Source organism: Echinops telfairi, unplaced genomic scaffold, assembly GCF_000313985.2.
Source record: "Echinops telfairi isolate 266 unplaced genomic scaffold, ASM31398v2 ScPeMD7_9;HRSCAF=40, whole genome shotgun sequence".
Taxonomy (NCBI): domain Eukaryota; kingdom Metazoa; phylum Chordata; class Mammalia; order Afrosoricida; family Tenrecidae; genus Echinops; species Echinops telfairi.
In genome coordinates, this window is record NW_022103906.1 from 31486803 (window position 1) to 31513433 (window position 26631).

The window sequence follows — 26631 nt, forward strand, 5'->3', positions numbered from 1 at the left end:
GTAACACCACCGCCAACAGTGATGATGATGACGACGACGTCGACGGCAACAATAACATCTCCCATAAAGAGTTAGAACTTTGTAAACCTTAGCAAACAGTTCTAGTCTTTCCTGCAGGGTCACTATGAAGCAGGCTTGGCTCCATGGCAGTTAGCATATTCACGTGAAAGCTGGCCAGTGCATGAGGAGACCCCAAGGAGACCTGATGCGCTTGAATCACAGTTGTGAAGCGGAGTATTGGCAGATTGTCGGAAAAGCAAGCACATTGGCCTCGGAGGAGGTGCAGTCAGTGTGCTTCTTAAAAGTGAGAATGGGGAGCCTTCGTCTCATGTATTTTGGAAACACTAGCAGGAGGAATGGGGTTTGGAAAAGGGCATCCTGGGTAAGCTAGAGGGTGTGAAAAGCAGGAAGATCTTCAGCAAGATGATTGACACTTCAGCTATGACCATGGGCTCACAAAGCACAATTGTGAGGATGGCATAGGGCCGGGCAGGCATGTACTATGAGTTGGAGACAGCTTGATGGTGCCAGAGAACAACAAGAACCGTCGATGCTATTTTCTCAATCATCTCTACTCCAATAGGCACCAGCGTCTGAGGGGTATAAGGATGTGCTGCAGAGAGTCTAGGGATTCCGGCTTTCAGAGGTCTTGCCTGCCTGAACACGACTTCCTGGTCATTCCAGGGCATTGTAGGTGGAGTGGGCTTCCATAGCCATCCTGCAGAAAGGAACAAAGAGCAGAGGGTTGTGCAGTAGGCCTTTAAGGGTCATGTCTGGAGATGTGTACATCATTTTTGCTCACTTTTGATTGCTCAAAACTCAATTACATATGATATCAACTGCCAAGGCTGCTGAGAAGTTTAGTCTAACCTTTTGTGGGCAGGAGCCAAGGGACTCAGACACGCACCCAGCGATGACTTTGCCACAGATCAGGTAGAGGAGCCTCTCCAGCTCCCCTTCCTCTCTCTGCCCTTCCCGCATTTCCAACCTTATGGTAACTTCCTTACCCTTACCTCCCTTATCCTACCCAATGTCACTACCCCTGCCCACTCTATCTGATCCTTCATCTAGCTCTGTACCTTTTTCATCTTTTGTCATAAATGAATACATGGAACATCTTCCCAAACAAAGCTAATTCTCTCAACAGTTTACATAGAGCTCTGGGATTCTCTCTGAGTCTATCCCCCTAGACTTTTGCCTCCCCTACCTGGGATAGCCATCCGGAATCATGAATGCATTCCTGTTTACCCTTCGTTTTTTCCTGCACCCCATTTCTAGAGTGATATATATCTACCAAAGAGCCCAGTGGCACGCTCAGGGAAGTACTGGTCTACTGACCCAAAGCTGACAATTCAAACTCACCATCCGCTCTGTCTGAAAGACAAGGCTGCCTCCTCCCATCAAGATTTATAGCCTCCAAAAACGCTATACAGGTTCACGATGCGGCAGAGTCAACTCGATGGCAGTGGGTATATATCTCTCCAAGGGTGTGTGTTTTTATTTTAGTTGGTTTTGACTCTACAAAAATATCTCATGTGTCTAATCTCCCATGACTTACTTTTTCTTGTAAGTATCATATTGCTATGATTCATCCACATTCTGGTGTGTTACTGTACCTCCTTCATTTTGTGACTCTACCTCGATTTATTCATCTACTCTCCTCTAGAGTGCATTTGGGTTGATTATAGGCTCTGCTATTTGAACAATGCTACTACCTTCCTCTTTTACACATCTCACATTGTGCCTGAGCGAGAGTATTTACTGCCTGGAAACTAGGGGACCTGTTGCCGGGCCGTTCCGCCTTATTAAACAATGCTTCACTTTTCCATAGTGGTTACATCCATTTACCTTCCTATTAAAAATATATAAAAGATCCTGGGTGTCTCCACCCAAGCGTTTGATAAAGATGTTTTAATTTTGTTAATTTAAACTTTATTTTTGCTTATAACACAAACATAATAACCCTCAATGCTTAGTGTACAATGGTAACTGAGTTCTCTAAGTTACCAACATTTCTCCTACTTGTGATTATTGCTGTTAGGTACCATTCAATCAGTTCTGACTTATAGAAACCTATGTATGATAGAATAAAATGCTGTCTGGTTCTGTATCATCTTCATAATCATTGTTATGTCTGAGCCCATTGTTGGAGCTTCTGTGTCAATCCATCTTATTGAATTTCTTCTTTTTTTTTTCTCTTGTCCGCTACTTTACCAAGTATGATGTCCTTCCCCAGCGATTATTCCTTCCTGATAATATTGTCTAAGGTACGTAGTATGAAGCCTGGCGAACTTCACATCTAAGGGGCAAATGAAGGGCGGAGGGATCAATGGTTAGGTGGGCCTTGCCTTTCTAGTTCTCTGGTCTCTTGCTTTGTGATGGTCGCACCAGGGTACAGCTGCCTTAGCCAGTTTCCTGCTTCAGTTGACAAGGCTCACTTTCTGCAAGACATCCCTGAGGAAAAGCCACATGGACGTACCCCAATGCAGCCCTGGGTGCTGGAGCAGTCGTGTGGAGACCCCTGTCAGTGCTGAGATGCTTACATGTTCACTTATTCGGCTTTCCTCCTGCAGTCGGCATCATAGTGTGTGTTTTGTGAGATGGAGGAGGATTTTGTGGATTGGTGTCGGACATATGGGTTAATGTTGGACTTGTGGACTTGGGCAGCACTGGGTTGGGATGTTTTCTTGATGTGCACTTAGCCTTCATATAAAACACTCTTCTATACATGAGTTTCTGTGAATTTGTTTCTTTAAAGTACCCAGACTAACACAGCCACCGATTGTGGATCTAAGTAAAATGAAATCTTTGACAGCTTCAATATTTTCTCTTTATCATGATGCATTGCTCATTTTTATATCCACTCTGGCTGCGTCTCAAACAGGAGGTGTCCCAAGACCTCAAACCGTCTCTCCAATCTGAAAAGAAGCTCTGACCCCAAGGTTATGTGGAAGTGGTAGAGCTTTGTCAGTTGGTGAATGGGTATCTCAGCTCTCCCCTAATGTTGTGACATTTAAAATACCCAAATCTTCTTATCTCAGCCACTCTAAATGCTTTTTGCATAGACACGATCGTCTGGCTGATATGAGGAAGGGTAGGGGACAAACTGAGACCAAACTGTTAGGGTCCCTCAGAGAAATGAAGCCAAGTTGTTATGCCATGGAGGAGAAGGGGGCTGAGACGATCTCCTGACCGAGTGAGAGCCCAGCGAGCAGCCTCAGAGTACACCGACAGTACAATCTCTCTGCACGCCTTGTCTGGCTGCAGACCCAGAGCCTGGGCCTCCCCACAACCTGGATGGGATGGCCGTGTTGAAGTCTGCCCTCAATCTACCGACTTCAGTGGGGGCAGCCTCAGAACAATAAACCTTGTAAAGGGTTTGCAGTGATGGAGACAATATTTTAGAAGGCTTGTAACCACCACTGAAAGCAAAGGTCCCCTTGTCTCCTGGGTTGGGAAGAACACTCACCTGTGTTAAGCATGCATCTGTTTTAGGCAGGTAGCTCTTGTTTCTTATTGTCAAGAGAGAACTCCACAACTGCTTTCCTTGTTTGTGTGCAGCAGGAGGGTGGGAGGCTCACCTGTGAGATTGGAATCGCCTGCTCAGCCTGGGCACACAGCCCTTCCATGCAGTGGCATGAATGACGGAGGCCATCAATAGCATGTTTTAATCCCTCATATTTTCTCCTCACGTCCTTCTCTTGGGGTGGTGGTGGTTAGTGGCCCTTTTCCTCTGGCTTTCCCCCTGGGATGTGGGCTCTGAGACAAATGTGGCAAGCTCTTGGAAAATCCAAGCTTTCCAGCCCCCTACCCACATCCGCACCCCCTGAGAGAGCAGAGAAAGAAAGCACATCCTCCTGACCCACACGGTCAGTCCATTATCGTCCTACAAAAGCAAACAGTGCTTTCACTGACACGAGCACTTCATCACGCAGCCCAGACCATCAGCTCGGGTGCAGGCGGGCTCGCTGCTCCTTCCTGCCAGACACCTTGTGCCCTCCCTATTGGAAATGCAGATGCCTGGCTTTCATCTTTCAGAAGATCTGCTCGCCCTGCCTGCTCTGCTGCTCACATCCTCCGCCTGCACTGTGTGTGCTCTGGACACAAAGGGCTAAGCTAAAGTCTAAGTGAGGATCTTTGGGTCACGATGGGGCAAGTCAAGATCCCAGAATAGCCATAGCCCATAGGAGAGCCAGAGCATGAGTTCTCCAGCAGGCATACACACTGATTTATCCGAGAGTGAGGTGGGAAGCCTGTGTGTGCAGAGGTGGAATAGAATAGAGGATGCTGGACACCGGCATGTCAGTCTTTCCCATCAGATCGGCGTCCTGTTGGTTTGGTGCCCCGTAGACCCAGTGCCCAGATCAGCAGGAGGCACATAGTAAATCCTCAATAAGAATCCATTTAATGAATTAAGGAGCATCCTGGTGAGGCTCTGTGCGGTCTTGGGCTTGGGCAGGGGCCATTAGGAACCACATTGGAAATCTGAAAGGGATTGAAGGAGTCAGAGACTCCCAGTGCCTGTTTCACGAATGCCCTGAGATGTGCGATTCACACATGTGCATTCGGACACAAGCCAAGGGGCCTGAGTGGGAGCTGTGCCAGGAAGCAGGCCAGACATTGCTTTTGCCCTCAGCATCGGCCCAGGGAGCCATCCTGCCAGCCAGGGCTGGCTTTGTGTTCTCCTGCTATAGCTGTCACCAGGCTGGCATGTGCCCTGATGTAAAAGAGCCTGACAGCTTTGACTCTGTGGCCTGCGTGCCTGGCAGTGGCAGATGCCCGTGAGTCAGGAATCACAGAGCCTGGTTTTACAAGCGAAGAAAATGGTGCCATTAAAAGGCAATTATTCAAGGGGCGTGAGTCAGCTATGCAGCTCCTGGCGATGCCAAGGAGGGGAAGGGAGTAGTGTGAGGACTTTTCCCTCTTATTTTTTTATTTTTTCAATAACAAAACTCAGGCTGGAAAGCAGGGCTTGCCCCTGCATCTGGACCATGTTTGTTTGGCGAAGGACTGGGCTGCCAATACCTTGATCCAAGCCCCATCAGGAAGGGAGAAGGCAGGGTGAGAGCAGATGAGAAGTCCCTGCCCTGGGAACCAGGGCATCAAAAGAGCTCTTCAAACTTCTCCCCAGTTTGCCCCGCCCCTGAGCTCCGCCCTTTGCCTCACAAGTGGGTCCCTGGTCTGCTGCCCTGGGCTGGGATGGGCTGGCCAGTTTGTGCTGCTGTCTTCCCTGCTGTCCCTGCCATTTCTTGCATGATTTCAAGAAGACCAATAATGCTGTCATTTCGGGCGCACTTTACTTACCGGAAGTAAGTAAGTCTTTTTCCTAGGGAGCCCTGGTGGCACTGTGAATTAGGCCTTGGGCTGCTGGCTGCAAGGTCAGCAGTTCAAACCTTGCAGCCCCCAGGTGAGAGAGATCACCGTCAAGATGGCCCGTCTCTCAGACCCTGTCTAGGATCCTTCTGAGGTGGAATCCACTTGATGGCAGTGAACTGTGGGCTCAGGCTGTTTGGTCAGCTGCTCCAGCTACGGGGATTCCGTCTTGCGTCACCCACCTGCCCTGGGAGCTTGGTGTCTGGAGGACAGAAGAGAGCCTGCTTTGAATTATTTTTGCCCAGGCTCTGGGGCGCACGCAGCGGGTGGTCAGCACTGAGGTATGTGCTGGAGCCACATTGCTTTGTCTCTGAAATCGTTTGCCTTTGGTTGCTAGGGAGGCTGGAGAGGAAAGAGCGTTCACTTGCTCAGAAGGACAGTGACAGGAACTGAAGGGGACGGGAGCAAAAAACCAAGACAGAGCCACAACAGCACCCAAAGTGGGTCCAGGGACCCTTTCTCAGGCAGAATAAAACCTCACAACTATCACAAAGGAGTAGACCAAGGCTTATTGGATTTTTTTTGGTATTTTGCTGAGAATGAAAGAGCCGGAATCCCCACAGAAAATATTCCTCCTCCCCGACCAGAGAACAAGCAGGACCGATTTCCATGGTTCTGGGATAATCATTACTGTCAAACTATCGTGGCAAAGGCACTGGACATAAATGGCAGCCAAGGGCATCCTCTCTGTTGCATATTCATCTCTCGCATGCAGACGAGGGAGGCTCATTTTCCTCGGTATTTTCAGGCCATTCATCGGTGTGTCCTGGACCTCTGGTGGCATAGTGGGGACAAGTTGGGCTGCTAGATGGTAGGTCCGCAGTTCAAAACTCCCAGCCTCTCTGCGGGAGAAAGAAAGACTGGGCTCTCTGTGCCCCTCAAGAGGTCCAATCGTAGAGACACACAGCGGCAGCTTTCCTCTGGCCTGTGGGGTCGTCATGAGTTGGCATCGCCTCGATGGCCGTGAGTCGGGTTTGTTTGTGAGTTTATTCAGCATGTCAAATTTGAAGGAGATGAAATGGTGGTCTCTCTGCACCGGATACTGGGAACCAGACAGGAAGGGTCACCAAAGCAGCCGGCCTTTGGAATTGGACAGTCAGTGTGTGGTGGTTGTGGTGGGGAGGAGGTGGGCTGTGTGGTACCCAGACCCAGGCTGGATGGAAGTGGAGTCAATCAGCCTGGAAAGAAGAGACAGTGGCTTCCCAGAGGTTCAGGCCAAGGCAGAGGGCGGAAGTGCGCCCTACCTCTGTGGTGGGTCAAAGTTGCTGAAGCACAGACCTTGGTGAAGGTGCAGCTTGAGGCAGAAGTAGAGCTCACAGGACAACGTCCATGCACCCCAGCTTCACTCAGGTAAGCGTGGAGAAGAGAGCCGGGGAGCCCGGGCCTGCACGTGGACAGCTGGGGGTGATCCAGGCCATACAATATTAATGCTAGGCAGATGTTTGCCTTGCCTCTCGTTGAAATAATTTCCAGATGCTTGGAGTGAGATAGGCTGCCCCATTGAGGTGCACTGACTAGACTAAGGTCCAGACTCTGTTCAACCACAGGGAGGCAGTCCAGGGTAGGGTAAGCCTATAGGTGCAGGAGTCAGACAGGAGTGGGAAAATGGGCAAATATCCAAACTCCAAAGCCTTCGTCTTTTCATTTAAAAATGGAGTCTGATGACTGTACTTACATCTTGGAGGACATTCACTCAGGTAATCACAAAGAGCTCTTAGCCCATTATGGACTTGTAGAAAGCACTTAGTATGTTTACAGTACTGACATGGTATCCCTGTGCCTTCTGAGTCTGGTACTTTCTGGTCTAGCCCTGCTGGCAGCATCATTGGAATGACCACACTGCTTGATTCCAGAGAGTTCACCAAGCCATGCCCAGTGGTTTGGAAATGCAGAGCTCTGCCCTGCTGGCAAGATGAGCCCTTTCGTTGGACTGCCATGAATCTGAAGTCTTTTATTTAAAGAGGACAGAGAGTGGTTGATTCTATCGTATCAGGGAGCTTTATAAATGATGATCCCTGAGCCCAAGAGTCAAAGACACAGCGCTACTGAAGGGGCATGGTGGGAAAGCCCTCCACACTTTTGCTAACTGCGTGGTAAGAATGAGCATGAGGCCGTTTTCCATCACCATGTTGACCCACGCATCACCTTTCTGCATCTCCATTTCTTATGACCAGCTACTGGTGTGGTACTTTCTCACCCAGAGTCAAGTTAGACTTCGTTTACCTGAGGCCAGACCATCAGTGTACAAGGAGCTTGGGCACGGCCCCTCACCAACGCTGACTTGGTATGGGGGAAGGAAAATCAAAGGTTGCATCAGCCCAAGGCCAGTTCCTAGGAGCTAAAGGTCAGTCATGTATCTGCCTCCAGCCTTCATTACCACTTGTGACACCAACCGACCCTCCCGCGTACTCTGCTTCTCAGCTGGGTTCCGTAACTCACTGCAAGGGCCACACAGAACTCAAAACCATACTCACAATGTTGGGCTCTATTAGGGCAGTTAATAGATTATGATTCAGGATCAGAAATGCTCAAGACACAGTGTTCCAGGCAGCACAGTCTCTTCCCAGCACTACTGGGCCTCTGCTGGGCCCAGGCAATGTGACAATGTTCTTTTAGGGCTTCTGATAAAGGCGCAAAGGGCAAAGCTCTCAACTCTAATCCTCAACTCCAACAAGAGATTGAACAAGCAGGCTCTCAGATCTCACTCCTCGGGTAAGCAATACTAGTGGAGTGCTTGGCAGGCCCCAGTTATGCAAAAAACGTCTGTGGCCAAAGACACTCAGCATTACTTGCTCTGTGGCCAGGAAGCCATCACTCTGTCTTGTGCTCTGGTCCTTGCTTCTACGGCCACCACTCTATTTACTGCCAAACATCTGACGCTCTTCTGGTATCATAGCTTTTGCCCCACATCTCAGCCCACGCTCCTTTACTCATGTTTAATTGTTGCCTGGATGTCTTAGAAAGCAAGAGCCCACCTCGATTACTCTAGAATGACACAGAAGGTCTTCATAAACCAGAGACTGAAGGCTAAATCAGGTTCACGGACAGCTACCCAGTGTGGACAACCAGGGATTAATTAGGGTGTAAGGGGCACGGCTGTATGGCCCTGAGTGCTGGGGTCACCTCAGAGCTACCACCGTGGTGGGCTCTATGTCTGGAGATTGTGGTCCAGGGGCCTCTGGCCCCTCAGATTTTGGAGGGTGTGTGCTTCCTCGGTGTTCCCTAGGGAGCAGACCCAAAGGAGAAGGGTATATACTCCTGGGAGTGAGAAAAAAGAGAGAATGTTCTCATCAAACCTTTTGCTCCTAGTTGCAACACTTACTGAAAACAAAAATCAATTTTAAATGTTTATAGTGCATGCGGCCTTCACAGGCATGAGGCCTAAACATTAGCTGGCAGGAAGAGCACCCGGCTGCCTTTCTGTGGCAGTGGGCCATTTTGTGGACGGCGTTGCTCAAATCAGAGAGCACGTCTGTAGGGGCAGTCAGAGCCATAATCTCAGTAGACTGACTGCACCGTCTTCACCCGGAGTCTTTCATTTCTCTTTCTCTTCTTAAATATGCATAGCACTTCGCCTGAAAATATGCATCATGGAAATGCAAAATAAATAATAATAATAATATTAACAATCATGCTGGCAGTATTCCCTTTTGAGTGCCTCCCAGATGGCAGAGCCTGGGCTGGGTACTTTATTGACACGGTTGCCTGTGAGTGGGAATTTTTCTCCCACTTCAAATGAGGAAACCAGGACTCAGAGAAGCTAGGTCTCAGCAAGCTTGGATTTCAATTAATGTCTCCAGGAGAGCCCTGTGAAGGTTATTTGGGTGGTAAATTATTTGACCCCTTCAGAAATGTACTGGAAATAAAGAAAATTGCTCTTTCCAATGAATCTTCATATTTCTCTGGATTTCTACAATCGGTTGCATGACAAGCAGAAAGAAACGAGAGAGTTATGCTGCGGCATCCCGAAAAAGACAATCTCTTGTACCTTGGGGAGCATTTTAGGGCCTGGCTGCTCTCCCCGTCTCTCTTCCTCCCATCTGGGTCTGGAGATGTATGTACCCTACTCTTCCTGGCATTTCATAAGCCCCTTATGGTGTACAGTCCCAGATTGGCTCCACCATTGCCCCTCTGTGTGTCTCTTCTCATGCGAACTGCTCCGCAGACTGTTCCCCGTGCCAGGGAAAAGAGGTAGCTTCTGAGTTGGAGCTCATTTCCATCCACCCTAATCAGTATGTCCTTAAATTTTCAACTCTTGTACCTCTCGGTGAGGAGTTCTTTAATAATCTCTCACTGATCTCTGGATTCCTGTACCCTTTTCGCCAGCCTCATTATATGAGCTGCCTACATCACAGGTATGGGTGGGCACATCTCCCTTCTCAGGTTGGGAACACAGGAGGGGTGCCTTCTGTGATCCCCAAGGTTCACATGTAGCAGACCATGATGGTCTCTCCCCTCTATTTCCTTCTTACTATGCCTGGTTACACTTCTGAGCCTGGTACTGTCACTGCTATGCACATACATAATAGGGCTGTTGAAATGCAGGGATCTGTGGGCAGAAGATTAGAATCTGGCCAGACTCCCTGGTGTAATTCTGCTTACCTCCCACTTCTAGGCCTTTTTACTAAAACCCAGACAGCCCTGTACTCTGCAGGTAGTCATGAGACAGAGGTTATATGAGTTCCTGATGTTCACTTTGGAATCGGCCTGGGTTGGGGAACATGTTGGAAATCGCCTTTCAGGTGAGTTTCAGATCCGGGAAGATAGAGCCAGCCCTTCTACTCTTATCTTCCTCTTCTGAAGGTCTTGGGGACATATCACAGGCAGCATGCTCCTGGAAGAGCCGTCACCACCCTCTGCTCCCTGAGCAATACTCCTGTTTCCACTACAAACTCTGGTCAGCACCTTGGACAAGGCTCCAAAGGGCAATTGGATCTGCCTCTCTTTCTTCCCAGCTCCTTGGGACATCTGAAGGCTGGTGGAGCTCAGGATTCTATTCTAAACAAGCTGGAGGATGGGATAAAGGGACAGCCTTCCCTCTTGGCAATTCTCATCTTTGTATCATAAATCGGACCTTCTGATTGTCTAAGTGACCTGCTCTAAGAGATTTCTCTTTTCTTGGAGAAGAGGCCTCATGCACAAACCAGGCTCACACTGGTCCACTAATTGCCTCTCACTGGAATTTAACTTACTTGAGTTTTCCATTTGGGCCTCACAGATTTCACAGGGTGGGGGGGGGTCTTTATTGCCTTTTTGTTGCCTGTGAGCTTACTCAAATCAATACCCTTATATAAAACAATGGAAAAAACCATGCTGTCTTCCCCTTCTTTTGAGTTTTTTTTTAGTATGCACATTTTATATTCTGCCTTTAAAGCTATTTCTGCTGCACAGCTGCTTTGTCGAGACTCTGACTCCTACGGGCCCGCTCGGTCCGACACGTACCTTGAATATCGTCCACAGTGTTTGATTTCTCCAGTCGGTTGTATAACGAGGAAGGAGTATGCAGAGAGTGTGGAGACTCCTATTAACCAGGTCACCCAGGAATCTATTTTTGTGCACTTCTTTATTAGAAATAGAAGGGAACACGATGATATTTAAATGCCATCCCTTATAGGAGCTTGCTTTAAAAATACACCTTAGTCAGTTTTCTTTTCTCATTTGACTTTTCAAAACGTTGTACTACATATCCCCATCATCAAAACACCTTGTCTCCATTTCCGTCCCAATATGTGAAGGGAGACCATTACAAATGACAATTAACAGAAAATCCAAAGTTCTGATGCTCTGTCCCTGAAAGACCAGGTCTGAGATGCTCTATTCGGTTTTGGGCGCTGCTTTTGATGGTGGACCACAATGGAGCAGATGCAGACTGAGAATGGTAAGGCAGAGTAGGGGTCATGTCAGGGGAGGGAGCCCCTAACACATCATCACAGGGCCCATAGGCACACTTGTACAGGGATCATAAGTAAAGATTATAGTAAAGTCATAGAGAGCATGAGAGATTGAAATAATGGAGTCAGACACATTTCATGGTAGGATGCTCACCTCAGCCTCGCTTGGTGGTCCATGTGGAAAGAGCAAGATTTATTGCTAACCAAGGCTTTTCTATTCTCTGAGGATGTGCAAACCCCCTAACTAGAGATGAAGACATACATCACAGGAAAGGGTTGTGCTATAGGCGATACAATAAATGGGAGGGGGATGATCTAGGGGTACACACGCTATAGGAAGAGGAGGGATTAAGGGTGTATGTGTGACAACATGGGCTGGCCCTAGATTCAGGATGGCAGCCTAACCTTGATGGTCCTAGTACTGGAGACTTTATGTAGCCTAAGCTTTCAGGGGAAGCAATCTACTGACCCTACCAGCAGGGGTGAGCCCTGCCTATTGTGGGAGAAACAATGGTATCTGCTTGCTCTGGATGGCTGGAGACTTCAGGGAGACAACTTGACAATCATTTACCAGTAGTTTCAAGCAGTGTCCTAAGTCTAACATATATTGGGGTGGGGGTGGGGGGGGCGGAGAACTTGGGAGAAATCTTTCTGTTTCCCACAGGGTTAGGAAGAGAGAGAAGAGAACTCTCTTTCAATGAGCATCTGTGGACTGGGGAAACAGTTAGGCATTCAGCTCCCAACCAATGGGTTGGCAATTTGAATCCACCCAGAGGTGCCTCAGAAGAAAGCCTTGGTGGTTAGCTTCACAAGAATCATATCGAAAACCCTAAAGGAAGTCACCATCCATTGCAATAGACTCAGTGGCCACTTCTTTTTTTAATCTTCAGACACTGCGGGGGAGATTTCTTGTGCAAAGGAAGAGTAGAATTGTTCTGTGTTGTCCCCAAATACAGAACCAATTTCTGAAAGTTATGGTGGGTGAGGATTCAACAAGTGGAAAACCTAAAGGCTAGAACTGCAAGATTGTGAAACAGGTTGTTGTGTGAGGTAGTGAGCCTCCAAGCCCCGTGGGTGCTAGACCCAAGATTGGCCAAGCCATCTGCCAGGAATGCTATTGAAGGATTCATCCTGAAATGAAAAGTTCATGTCAGCTGTGAGAGCCAACCTGTGATTGTTACTCTCTGGCATAACTATTGGTCATTCTGGGCTTTGTAAAAGCCCTTAGGCCATAAACCATGAGTCCTTTGTATTTTCAATAACAGTCTTAATGGATGATTACAGCCAAGGTCAAGGACTGACAGGGAATTTGGAGCTTATTGTTTTAACCAGTGACTTTACTTATGTGGCCCAGCTATCTATGTAGTTGGTTACAAAAATCATATAAAAGCACCACAATCCTGTATTTCATTGTGTTGGTCAAGATGTAGTTTTGTAGCAATCCTCACCTGTCTTTGCTTTCTTTATTATAATACCACCTAGCCTTTATTTCATCAGAAATCTATTTTTAAAAAGCATGACAAGAATCCCTTTCAAATGAAAAGAATATTTCAGCTCATACAGCACCTGCCTTATGTTTGTCTTTTGGATATTCAATAAGACTCTTCAAGGAGGGTTGGGTGAAAACTCTTGGGGTGTGCTGGTTTGTTTCTAGGATGGTAACATCCTTCCACCTCTGTAAGACCCGTCATTTGGGATAGCTCACTGTTGAAGGCCGAAACCTTGGCTGTGTTTGATTCTGAATTTGGAATTTGAGGACATGTTTATTTAGTCTGGGACTCAATTGTGGTGTGGAGTGGTGGAGGCAACTTTTATGAATTTCAACAGCCTTGAAAATAGAAGAGAAGGTGCTGAAAGGTGAGATCCCCTGCTCACATTTCTGAGTACACGGTTACAGGGCAAGTTATAGTCAGTCTGGTTTCAGCTTTGAAATTTCTAGGTGCAATTTTTGAACTCAATTTCATGTGCTTTCCTGATAACAAATGTAATGTATATTCATATAGAAATATGTTTAAACAGAGAACATTGCAAGAGTAATTACCTACGATCTCCCAAAGATAATTGATATGATTGTGGTGTTAAAACTTCTTGCACTGTTTGTGTACAATGGATACATAGTTAAACAATTCTGCAAAATACTGTGCATGCAAAAACAAATACTGTGCATGCTGCTACGTAGACTTCTTTTGTGGCTAGTGATGAACTATTTTTTATTAGCATTCTCTTATTTAGCTATCAATAAAATATTAATATTCTCTTAAAAGAATAATTTTCGTTGAATTTAGATTCAGGAGCTGTGTAGTGTTCTAATCTATTGCAGTATCAAATTTTGTTTAAGTAATTTCATATAATTGGAGTGTCTGTAACTTTCTTTTAATATAAATGCCAGGCAATATCCTCTCATGTAAATCTTTGACAAAGCACTACATAAATTTGGTTTATTTGACTAGAAACATTAAAGCGACATTCCTATTTCCGTAAAGGTACTAGCAACTCTATTTGATATTTATGAGAAAATTAACAATATGGACATGTTGCATAGTTGACTGATAGCACAGCAGAGGATTTAGGGAACACTAGTTCTGGTGGCATATTAGGTTACCTGTTGTGCTGCTAACTGAAGGGTTGTCAGTTCAAACCCACCAGTCTCCCCAAGTGAGCAAGATGAGGCTTTCTGCTCTCATAAAATGTACAACCTCAGAAACCCAGAGGGACGGTTCTGCTCTGTCCCACAGGGTGACTATGAGTTGGGATGGGATTTTTTGGTTTTCTACCATGGCTACTGTCATCAGCAGGCCCGTTACTTTGATCTCGGCCTTTTCACATTGCTAATGTCTTGCACAAATGGCAGGGCAGTGGACTCACTTTTTGTTTTGCTTCCTCTTGATTCTCCTTAGCCTGATGAAGTCCTCCGATATCGATCAGGATTTATTTACAGACAGTTACTGCAAGGTGTGCAGTGCACAACTGATATCCGAATCTCAGCGCGTGGCCCATTATGAGGTAAGGACAGTTTTCCTACTCAGTGTTATTAAATGGGAGAATGGGCAGGATGTGCCTGGTTGCAGTACCCTGTCCCATACCCTTGTGGACTTGGGCAAGGTTTTACCAATCACAGGGCTTGAGGCTTTACAGTCTGAGATCACACCAGCTCTCTTTACCGCAGGAAAGCAAATATCAGCATACAGTGAGGCACACAAATGTTTCTGGAATTCCAATCTGTATAAAAAGTCATGTCGTCACTATTTTTTCACCAGCTGACTGTGCAATGGCATTGTGGAAAAGTTTAAAATAGTGTGAAGATTATGAAAACATGACACGGAGTTGGGAAGTGGGCACATGCTGTTAGAAAAATGGCGGCGATAGACTTGCTTGACATAGTGCTGACATAAATCTTTGATTTGTTTGGTTTTAAATGCAATATATATGAAGTGCAAAAATGTAAAGTGCAATAAAATAAGGCATACCTGTACACGGGCAGGGCTGGGGAGGGGAGCATCATTCTCAGGCTCCGGCTGGTATCCAGAATATTCTGTGTTCTTTGTGCGTTGGCCCCAAGAGACTCAGTGGGCTTTCTCCACTTGTTAAATCTTGCGTTGCTCAGCCATGAGGTTCTTCTCTGGGATGCAGGGCAGGATGCGTTAGTGTCAGCTCCTCTCTCCTTCCACGACCCTGACGATGAGCCCAGGGGCCCTTGGTTAATCACAGCTGAGAAACAGGGCAGCGTGAATGATTCAGCCATGACGGGTCCATGTCAGCCCCTCAATTTCCTTCCGCCTGTTTGCTGATGCCCTCAGTGTGTTTGTCAGAGTTGCAGCAAAGGATTGAAGCCAAATAGTGTTGAAGGACCTGTATCAGAGGCTGTGGCTCTTTTGGATGGAAAGACACATGATTGACTTTTGTTCTTCTATTGGGATCTCAGCTACTAAGGTAAAGCTTGGTGGCTTGAATCCACTCAGTAACTTTATGGGGTGCTGCGGTGTGGGGGTGGGGGAGACCTGGCTATCTGCTTTGGCAAAGGCGACGGCTAAGAATACCCAATGGAGCTGGTCTACACATGGGGTTGGCTTAACAGCTGTGCATTTTGTTTTGCTTTTTAATTGGGAACCAGGGACGGGAGAAGAAAGGCTAGCTTGTGTCTGAGGGGGGAACCAGGTGCCACTGATGGAGTGAAGGGGAGACAGGCTCCCAGGGCATGTTCTGTTTTCAATGGCACGTATACCAGTGGGAACCTGAGTTTTCAAGTGTAATAACTTGTAAGTAATTTTAGATGGGAAAGCTTAGCTGGTGATTTTCTTTTTGTCTGATGATGCTGACAAATGCCAGTTGTCACTGTCACTCAACAAATTCCTCTGAACCTGAGATTGCACAGTGCGCAATGAAATGAACCCTAATAACCCGCACGTGGACAAATGCACAAACACCACCAGCACGGTGTCCCTAACTTTTAATAGTTAATGACCATAACAGCATTGATGAAGATGCTTCCGGATCTAAAGTATTGTAAGTCTGCACAATTATATTATTATTCAGCATTAATTTTTGGGTCAGCAATATTTTGATGAAGGCCAAGGAAACGATCTCTTTAGAGAAAACTTAAAAGCAAGCATCTATGAAAAAGTGCTGAAGAAGTGAGTGGAATGTGCAGGAAAAGGGAAGCAAGCCATCTATTGAAATTAAAAAAATTCTAGCAATGGGTGCATTGGTTTGTAAACACAAATGTTCTTTATTGCTATCTAACCTTCCACCTTCCCCCAACACACATATACACACACCTCAGGGAGTTTAACTTTGCTCTGAAATTCCATGACCTTTTATCAGTCCCTCATTTTCCTCCTTTATTCCGATGCTTCTGTTCATTTTCAGTCACCTTACTAGATTATTGAGGACAGATGCCAACTTTTGATCATCTGGTCTTCCACAGTCCCAGGAACAGCGACTTGTTCTTGGGACATTTGTTATTCAGAAAACAAAACATCGTGGCCACGTGTGTTACAAAAATGTCCTGGGGCAGTGTCCAACACTGCTCTGTTATCACCTGAGCTGGAAGAGTCGCATCAGAAAATTGAAAACATTTTTCCCCCCAGAGAAGATCCAATTAGTTTTCCAATCAAGAGGTCAGTTACCTGATATCAATTCTTCCTATTAATATTCTGTGCTCTGGCTGTGGCATTTTTTAATTGTTTAGGGACTGGGTGAGTATTTATTGAATGTAGCATTGAGGAGATAGTAAAAAAAACCAAAGCAATTACAACAGATCTACAATTAACAGCGCTAGACATCATCAAATCAGCATTAAATACATTCCTATTAACTGTGGATGGGGAGAGCGGAATGATGGGCCACTTTCTGCTTCCTGCCAGAGGAGGGGTGCGCCCTTCAGTGAGAAAAATACCACATGTTGGATTCTTGCTGCAGAACTTCAGGGAACTGGGCAAACCAGGATGCCCCCAAACCAACCCAGTTGCTGCCCAGCAGATCCGCACTCAGGCCAGCTCTGATGTGCAGACCAGAACTGTTCTCCTTGGTTTGTAAACACTGATCTTTCAGGAGCAGACTTTTCAGGATTTTGTTCTGTGGTACCTCTGGGTGGATTAGAACCCCAGCCTTTGCCCGCAGGGACTTCTGGAAGTAGATTTTATACTGATTTCTGGTTTGGTGTTAGGCCATGTCTCCCACTTCCCGTTTTCCAGTTCGGAAAGGATGGCTTGCAGAGAGGGTCTCTAAAGCTATGTGAGACCTGGGGAGGGGACTGAAGTGGAGGAAAGAGCATGTGTTTCACTACATCAGACTCCAAATGCAAATAAATGAGTCCTCCCTAAGAGCTACGGCATTTAAAGGCCATTTCTTGAGAACTGTATGACTTGCCCAGACCTCTGTGGATGGGTAAAGTTCAGGGGCAGCTGGGGTAAGATAACTTGGAATCTCTGAGGAGTATTAAGGAGGTGAGCCTTGGCCAGGCTGGAGGGTTTTCTGGGGAGCCGGGGGGCAGGCCATGTGCATAGGGAGGGTGGGGGCAGGGCACATAAAGAAAAGGAGAATCCGGACTCTTGTTCTATTGTGGAATGAAGCTCCTAGGCCGTGGGACGTCCGGCTTTAGGACCGAGCCAAGGCGGAAGTGGCCAGTGTATTATTTGGGGAAGAGAACAGCCTTTTCGATGACTTCTGTTCTGATACCAGTGAAGTAAGAGAGAAAAATAACAACCCCAAACCGACGGACTATGGGCTCATCGTGATATGCCCCGTTTAAAAGACCAGACTTTGCCCAGCAGGGTAGGAATACCTCAGACACCCCCAAGAGACCGTATCTTTCCTTGCTAACACTTTCAAAATCTCTCTTTGCAAGTGCAGTCGGGAGGTAGAGAAAAGGAAAAGAAAAACATAAGGATGTTATTAGTTTGCTTACTTGCCAAGCATTAATAACATGTTAATGTTTCGGTGGAAAATATAATTAGATGTTGTCTCTGCTCACTGGCTGCCTAGTCTGAATCAACAGAACACGTAGACGGAGACACAGAAGGGACGAGAAAGGATTCAAAGGAGAGTGCCTGTTTGTTACAGAGGTTTACAAAGAACTTCCCAGGGAGGCCACTTGAGTAGTTTGCTGGAATTTCAAGTGGCTGAAGACCAATATTCCCGAAATGGGAGTGACTTGCCTGAGTGACGGGCTGGTTTTTCTGGCATGTAGGAAGAAGCGGAGTTAGACAGGGTAGACCGTACAAAAGTTGAAACCAAAGGACAGAAAAGAATGTTTCCCTATTTCTTGAGTAAGGCCACTAGAAGAGGAGGGACAGCTCTAGAAGCAGCGCAGAGGCACCCTTGTTAGGGACAAGGGGCCCACCCTCCTGGAACTGATGTGATTATTGCTTCCTGTGTGCCCTGGTGCCCCTGGGTGTGGCGGTGCCACATGGCTCGCTCATTGCTTCTTGGTGGCATCACCCTGGCACCACTGAAGCAGGATGTAAGCTTCTGGAGGGGAGGGGTGGGTCATGAGCTGAACTTTTCAAACGTATTTCAAATATATTCCCATAGCACATATTACAGAGGTCTGTTCATGGTTTTGGCTCCCTGGCACTTGCAGGCTGATACCAGAGACCATTTTTATGTATGTGTGGAGGAGGGGGGGCAGCAGTGGGGCAAGTGTAATGCAGGCACTGGAGACAGTGTCCAAAGAGGATATAAGAGGACATTATAAGAAGTTTGTGGGGAAAGTGCATTATCTTCTTTGGATTCCTTTTTTCCACGAACTTTTGAAGTTCAAAGTATGTGAAAGTTGGACATTGAATAAGAAAAACCAAGGAATGGCTATATTTGAATTGTGATGCTGGTAAAGAGTACTGAAAATGCCAAGACAGCTAAGTGGACAGACAAGTCTGTCTTGGAGGAAGTAAGGCCAGCATGCTCCGTGGAGGCAATGATGGCAAGACTTTGTCTTACATACTTTGGACATGTTGCCAGGAGAGACCAGTCCATGGAGAAAAGATGCCGTGCTTGGTAAAGTGCAGGGATAGCAAAAGAAAAAAAGAAGGAAGAGCCTCAATGCGGTGGACAGACAGTGGCTTCGACAATGGGCTGAAGCATAGGAACGATTGTGAGGATTGCACATAACCAGGGTTTCATCCCATTGTACATAAGGTCACTATGATTTGGAACTAACTGGTGGCATATAAAGCAACAGCATGTATGCTAGAAGCCAGTCTGTAATCAAGGCTGGGTCTACAAGGGATAGCTTGATGGTTTTGAAATTATGATAATGATGATTCTGTACTCCGGAGGAAGTTACTCAAATAGCTTTGAGTCTTGAAGTTATATCACTTCTGGTGAATGAAACCCATTAGCACACTTGAGAATGGTGGAATATCCAGTATATTTAACTTATCAGTATAGCAGCAGGCACATTAAGTCCACAGAGGCATGCTGAAGCAGATTTTTCCTGTTTCAGCTCTTTTTATTATATGACTTTAGCTGCTAATCAAAAGATTACCAAAAACAAAAGCAAACAAACTCACTGTTATGAGTCAGTTCTAACTCATAGCGAACCTGTAGGCTAGGGTAGCACTGCCCCATGTAGGTTTGAGACATTGTAACTCTTTAAGGGAGTAGAAAGCCTAGTCTTTCTCCCACAGAGTGGCTACTAGTTTGGAATGCTGACCTTGTGTTTCACAGCCCAGTGAGCCACCAGGGCTCCTCTCTGAAAGGTTAGGGTTATCAACTTACCCAGCAGTGTCTTGGAATAAAGACCTGCCAATTTGCTTTAAAAAAAAATCCGCCAGCAAAAACCCTATGGAGCACAATTCCACTCTTGGCAAACCTTGATCATGAACAATCTGGATTCATATAATGGCAACTGGGCAATTTTTTAGCTTCTATTTAACCTAGTGAAACAATTGGAAAGATGTTCTTCTGGCTTATATAAGTCCCGTTTGAGATGGGATGTAATTGCTCTGTGGGCAGATAGAACAAATGGGGGGTTAAAGCCCTAACATACTGGGGGGTACAATGAAACAAAACAAAACAGAAAAAGCTCTGCTGGGCATAACTTTTGTAGTATGTATTTTTCCTGCTGGGTGAGAATCTATCAAGCAACTCACTCTGAGTTAGTGCACCCAGTGGCATCGCCTGGAAAGGTTCTCTCTGGTCACAGTGATTTTTTTTTGCAAAAGTCTTTTCATTTGAACCTCATTTTTTGTGATAGCCGATTTAAGAGAACAGCATGCAGCTGTGAATTTTGTTTTCTGCTCAGGAAAAATGCCACAGAAACTGTTGTGGTGTTGAACATAGTTTACCAGGACAGTGCTATAGGGAAAAGCTCAAGTGTATGAGTGGTTTTCTCATTTCCAAAAAGGTGAAATGTCGATTGATGACAAACCTCATTCTGAACATCTGTCAACTTCCTGAACAGACAAAAATATCCACAAAATTCTTGAACTTGTGCTTGAAGATCGACAATGGACCATTGAAGAGATGGGGAAGTTATCTGGCCTATCTTGGTACTCAGTTCAGCAAATTTTCACAAAAGATTTGAGAATGAGAAGGGTCGCTGTGAAATTTGTGCCTCTAGCTATTACTGACCAAGTGTGTTAGTCTGGGTAGACTAGAGAAACAAATTCATAGACACACTCATATGTGTATAAGAAAGAGCTTATATTCAAGAGCAATTGAATATTGAGAAAACATCCCAGCCCCACCCAGATCAATTCCATAAGTCTGATATTAGCTCATATATCTGATTTCAGTCTATAAGTTCCTCTTCAGTCTCACAAAACATGCAATGATGCCAAAATGCAGGAAGATCATAGGCCAGTGGGTGGATGGTTTTGTGGATCCAGTGACAGTGGAAGCGTCTCAGTGGGTCTCCATGTGGCTTCTCCAGGTCCAGGGCTCTTGCTGCCATCAGCATAGATCGATGTGTCTTGTCAGTAGAGAGTCTCTCAGGGAGTGATCCTGTCTCCTGCCTCTAATGAGCTATTTATCTCCTTAGTGCCTCCAAATGAGGTCATCAAGTTGTGATCTGATCGACAGGCTAAACTCCACCCCTTCACTCTTTAGTCTCAAATTGACAACAATGTAACTACCACACTAGGCAAAGAGTGTCAAATGGAAACATGTCATGCTTTGAAAGAACAGCTCTGACCCAACCCAGACTTTTTTCCCAAGGTCATTACTGGTGATGAAACATAGTACTATTCTTATGACCCTGAAAGGAAATATCAATCAAGCCAGTGGAAGATACCATCATCACCTTGTCCCCAAAGATCTTGTCAAGTGAAATCAAAGATCAAGTTGGTGTTCGTTTTTTGTTTTTTTTTTTTATGTGAGGGGAATAGTGCACTTGGAGTTCATTCCACCAAGTCAGACTGTTAAATCAAGATTTCTGCTTAGAGGTTCTGAAATGATTGCTAAACAGTGAGCTACCAAAAATGGCCAGATTTATGGCCAACAGGGAACTGGTTTTACCACCACACCACTGCACTTGCTCACGTAGCCATCTGAGTGTGCCAGTTTTTGACAAAAGACAGCATACTTCTCATGCCCCATACACCTTTTTCACCTGACCTTTCCCCACACACTTTACTCACCTGACCTTGTTCCCTGCGACTTCTGGTTTCTGAGAATGAAGAGGGAAATGAAAGGATAGCGATTTGATGATGTAGAAGAGGTGAAGAAAAAAACAAGGGTGGTGTTGACAGCCATCCAAACAGATGAGTTTGAAAAATGATCCCAAGAATGGAATTGCAGATTTGACAAATATATTAAGTGTAATGGAGATCATTTTGAAGGCGATAAGGTTGCTTTGTAAAAAAAAAAAAAATCTAAATACATAGCTTTGAAATAAAATTCCAGTTTTTGTGGGGTACCCCCTCGCATGTTGATTAATGTTTCACGACTCTCCAGTGACACTAGTTCCTTTACTTGGCTTCTCTTCCTTTTTTTCTCAAAACTTCTTGTTAAAAAAAAAATTCTACTTCTTGATTTATAAACAAACAAACAAACAAACGTTCTTACTCCAGTTGCTTCAGTAAGCATGTAGGCTGGCCAGCTCTTTCTGCTGTATTAGAATTGTAGGTTGTGGACACTGCCAAAGGCAACTTCACACTGCAGCACTGTCAGAGCTCAAAGGGTGGGTGTGTGCCTGAGGTCTGGCAGGTGACGTCCTCCAAGAGATATGAATGCTATCCGAAGGAGGGGGAAAGAGGTGTTCACAGGAGATCCTGTAGAGATGCTTTCATTATGCTTACCCTGAGAATCACTCCTCTAGCTTTTCAAACCTCATGAATGCATGCCAGGCTTTGTGTTTTTCAGAGTGCTCTTAGCAAAATTATTGCTGTACTCTCCTAGGCAAAACCAAGTCTCATTTACCCCTCATCAAAGTAGAGGACTTCAACCTCGTCCTGAGTGCCTGGGAACCTCTAACTTCTGCTTACTTGACCATTCTGCTGAAGATTATTTGAGCCTCTGTGCTATTTGTAAACACTCTTGATAGTCCTCTTTGACTTTGCTCCAGCAGGTTGAGCATGATCATTTTACTTTTCATGAATTATTATTAATGAAAATAATTCAGCAGGACATACAACGAATGGCTAATTGAGGAGCTACAGTGAAATCAACCACAGAGTGAAGAAACGCTCAATTCCCACAATCCAGGCATTGGTTGAGAACAGCTGCTCTATGGTGTGCTGATTCTCATTGGGTGAGGACTTGCAAAGTACAGTCTACAGCAAGAATTCACACTTGCGGTGCGTGTATGTTCTCACTTAATATATTTGTGGAGTCGGGACATTGGCTAGAATGCCATCACATCGAACCACCTAACTACAGAATAATTGGGGAGAGCAATTTAAATGTGTGGCCAGGAGAAGAAATGAAATGGGCTCAACAAATATGTATCATCATCTCTGCTGCAGCCTACCCTGCTGGTCTGTGAGTGTCTAGTTCACACTTCCCACGCCAACAGAACAGCCTCAAGTGGTACCCAAGCTTGTAGTTCACAGTCTCCAGGAGAGGGGTGGTCTTCTCCAGCAGGTGTGGATGTGACTCTTCTAGACTCAGCTACTTATGAGCAGAAGGAAAATGCGGCTGCCTCTGTCGAATACTTGAAAGTAGTAGAGCAGGGACAGATTGACAGCAATAAAATCTTCCGTTTAGAAAAATAATAGAGACAACAGACAATCAACTGACACTGCAAGGATTTCTGTTTTAAGAAGTGGGGAAATTTGAGGAGTAGAGTCTGGTCTTCTCTGAGAAGGACTTCCGTATTCCCTTTCCAGTGACGCCCAGCTCTGCCCTCCAGAAGGCCTGCCTTCTCCCTTCGCCTCTTTGGTCATATCTGAAGTGGGTGTGGGGACCAGGGAGGAGAACAACATGCACAGCTCTATGTTTACCTAGTGATGACATAAAGCTTGCAAGATATGCATGGGATTTCTAATTCAGGCCACTAATTTCTTTAGTAAAACTATTCACCTGATAATAGAGAAAATTTGTATTTACTTTCTTCCAAAAAACCCTTGGTGTCAGTGAAAATACAGTTCTCACCTAAAAACAGGGTTTTTTTTCTTTACTTTTTATTGTGAATTGGGCGAAGTTCTGCAGAACAGAACATCAGTTTTACATTTAACTATTCAAACACATTTCAATTCAACTGACCCATAGCAGTTCCCTTAATGTACCCTCACTGATCACACTGTCCTCCGTTTCCTGTCTTTATTCCTGCTTTGTCCCTTACTTTATGAATATTGTACATGGACAAATGCTTCCTTTTGGGTTTTAAATGCCTGATTATTCTACTCAGCTCCAGAACTGAAGGGTAATTAGGGGTCATAGTCTTAGGGTCCCATCAGCCTCTCCCTGACCAGTAAACCTGATGCCCTTTGTAGTTTTCAGTTTTGTTTCACACCGTTCTCCTGGATTTTCCAAATGTGATGTTTTCAGAGTGGCTTCCACAGCCAATTTTCAAGTTTATTCATTTGTTGCTTCTTAGTTTGCTTTCTCACCCCCACAATGATTTATTTCTCAAGGGAACCTGAAAAGTCCTTCACGGCAGCTTCAAGGGGCCTTTGGGTTATCTGAAAAGCACGTGGGAAAACTGCAACCCTTGTTCAGACCTTTGTCAAACGCCTGAGTCAGGAGGTTCAAGGACAAAGGCTCACCGAGTCTTCAGCACTTTGAAAATTCCATTTCTCTCTGAGTGGCTGAAAAAGAAGGAAAAGTAAAACTGAAGTGGACTTGGAGTGTTTAATAACTTACAAGTTTTTCAAACATATGAGGAAAAATTTCCATTTCTCATTCTTTGGTGTCTAGAATTGGCCATTGATTTTTCTAACCCGCCAAGTCCCTGATTTCTGGATTTAGCTACTCCATTTTTGTCTGCTAATGCATCGGTTACATTTTGAACCTGTTTTCCTTCGCAAGAAAATGCAATGAAACACCAATGGCAAACCAGTTTAACAAACCAGGCACCTGCAAATGTTCCATTTCTCATCTTTGTCTCCTGGGGCTCTACGCTCTAGGACGTCATTCTACCTTTCACATAGTTTGGACAATATTTTGCTACTCCATCCCTTGGTTCTGCTGTATCTGTACCCTTCCCATTTGCCATCCATCTGCTAAATCAGTGCCATAGATTAGGGGTCGGCTTTTCTTGTTTATGTTCGATAAGGTAGGCCAACTACTATTATACACAATCGCAATGTTTTAGAAACAGAGTTTTATCTCTTGCTAACATTCTGATCCTTGGTAGGTTTTGGGGAGGATGTTTTGTACCACACAATCATGTAGAACGCCAGGTGACAGAGGCTCCGCCATATTTATTGGATGCTTGCTCTTGACATTGCTCTGAAGTCAAAGGGAAAACATTTAAAGGATTATTCAGAAATGGTGATTTCATTTGTGTATAAACATACATGTTTGGCTCTTGATTAATTTTTAAATTGTTGTGATGGGCAGGACTGGCTCTTTCATCTCAAAAGTTTGCCAACTCTTGGTCTAGAGGAAAAGGTTATACTGTGATGCTGAATTAGGACTTCTCTCTTCATTTCCTCCAACTTAGTAGGTTGAGCTTGAGAGGTTTTCCAATTCATAACTTGGGACTTGGGTGCTGAGTGGCACCACTGACTCTTAGAATTCCCCTCTGTGTCTGTCTTGTCAAGTTCAGACACGCTTGTAACCCTGGGGCTGTGAACTGTCACCCTTGACTCCGCTGCAGGTGATTCTAGAACCCATCCACTCTTGTTGAGGACACTGTTCTTGGTATCTTCGTGTGTTCTTTAGAGGGACACCTGAGAGAACGTTCGCTGCTCCGCCTTCCAAAGCGAGTTCTTTCCTTGGTGAATTCGGCAGCAGCTGGCTCTCTAAGAATCAGCCTGCGTCTAATACCCCAGCTGTGGACATTGATCCATTCTCACCTTTCCACTTCTCAGGCATTTCTGACCTCGACCACCTACACAGTTTACTCTCTCTCTGACTGCAACCACCCAGACCTAATGCACATCTCACAGGTTAAAAGGACAGTGTCCTTTGGACAGTCACGTTTGGCAGTCCACACGACAGCCCCCTCTTTTACCTTCTGGCTTCCTCATCTCCTTTGGGTTTGATAAGTTGCTTGAACAACTCTTGGAACTCATATAAAGTATTATATTTATGTTTGCAAATGTATTATAGCAAAAGGATACACATTATGGTTATCATAAGAAAGAGATACGTGGATGATGTCTGGAATTATCCCTAATGCAATGCTTTTGTGTCATAAAGAGAGTTCATTCTTCTCTCTTTGCTGCCCAGGAAGTTCTCTCAGCTTATTGGCTAGCCATGCACGATAGGCAAAATCATGTTTCCTGAGACTGATTGCTATTGACCTCCAGATGGGTCTTTTCCTTTCTGGTCAGCCTCTATCTGCCAGCAGACGTCCTCGCTGTGTCCCAGAGGCCCCAGACAAGGCCCCCACTTACTTCAAGAGTTATTTCTAAAGAACCAAGGACAGAACCTATCTTAGTTTGAATCACACGAGGTCTTTTCCTCCCTATGGGCTGATTCATGCTTCTTACAGAACCTGGAGTCTATGATTATGTTTTCTGTTGTGCTTTAGCGATCAAATTCATGCCATGTCCAGCCACCAAATAGCCTTTATGGATTTATTGCACTCAATGTGCTGTGGGCTTTATTCTTTTATTTTAAATCTTTGGCTCTCAATCACTTATTCGATTGTTTTTTGTATTAGATGCAGATATATTTTGATATATCTTCTTAAAGTCTTTGAGGAACGTGACAGAGTGCAAATATATAAATATTTAATTTTTTATTTTAACATTTTATTCCATTTTGAAAAGGCAATACATTTACATGATGCAAAATTTAAAAGCCAAAAAGGGTATGCATGTAAAAATTCTCCCAACTTCTTCCTGTCTCAAATGAAATTTCCTTCTTCAAATGAAACTTGCATTATCACTTTTCTTTGAAATATTTTATGCATATAGACAAAACTTAACATTTCCACGCATAGAAAGATGAAGCATCACTGCCGTCACGTCGATGCTAACTCATAGCAACCCTGTAGGGCAGGACAGAACTGCTCCAGCAGCTTCCAGAGACAGAACTCTGAGTGGGAGCACACAGCCTCGTCTTTCTCTTGTGGAGCAACTGTTGGTTTCTAACTGCCAACCTTGTGGCTCACAGCCCAGTGAATCACCAAGAGGCCATCAGGCCTCTTGTCTCTCTCTCTTTTTCTCTTTCTTTCTCTATATCTATCTATCTATCTACTCATATATTCATATACATATGTGTGTGTATTTTACAAGTGACTACATACTTTCTCCACCATCTTTTGCTTTAATTGTGGCATATATTTTCATTTTGTTACCATAATTTGAAAAGA

The 26631-nt window shown here is 45.1% G+C and overlaps 1 protein-coding gene across 1 annotated transcript in view; it reads left to right on the top strand.

Annotated features, from left to right (window-relative positions):
* ZMAT4 (zinc finger matrin-type 4) overlaps positions 1-26631 on the top strand; it is a 532047-nt gene that overhangs the window by 106631 nt on the left and 398785 nt on the right. The window contains 1 exon segment of the mRNA XM_013005877.2: positions 14162-14267. Coding sequence (XP_012861331.2) covers positions 14166-14267 — 102 coding nt within the window. The 5' untranslated portion in view covers positions 14162-14165.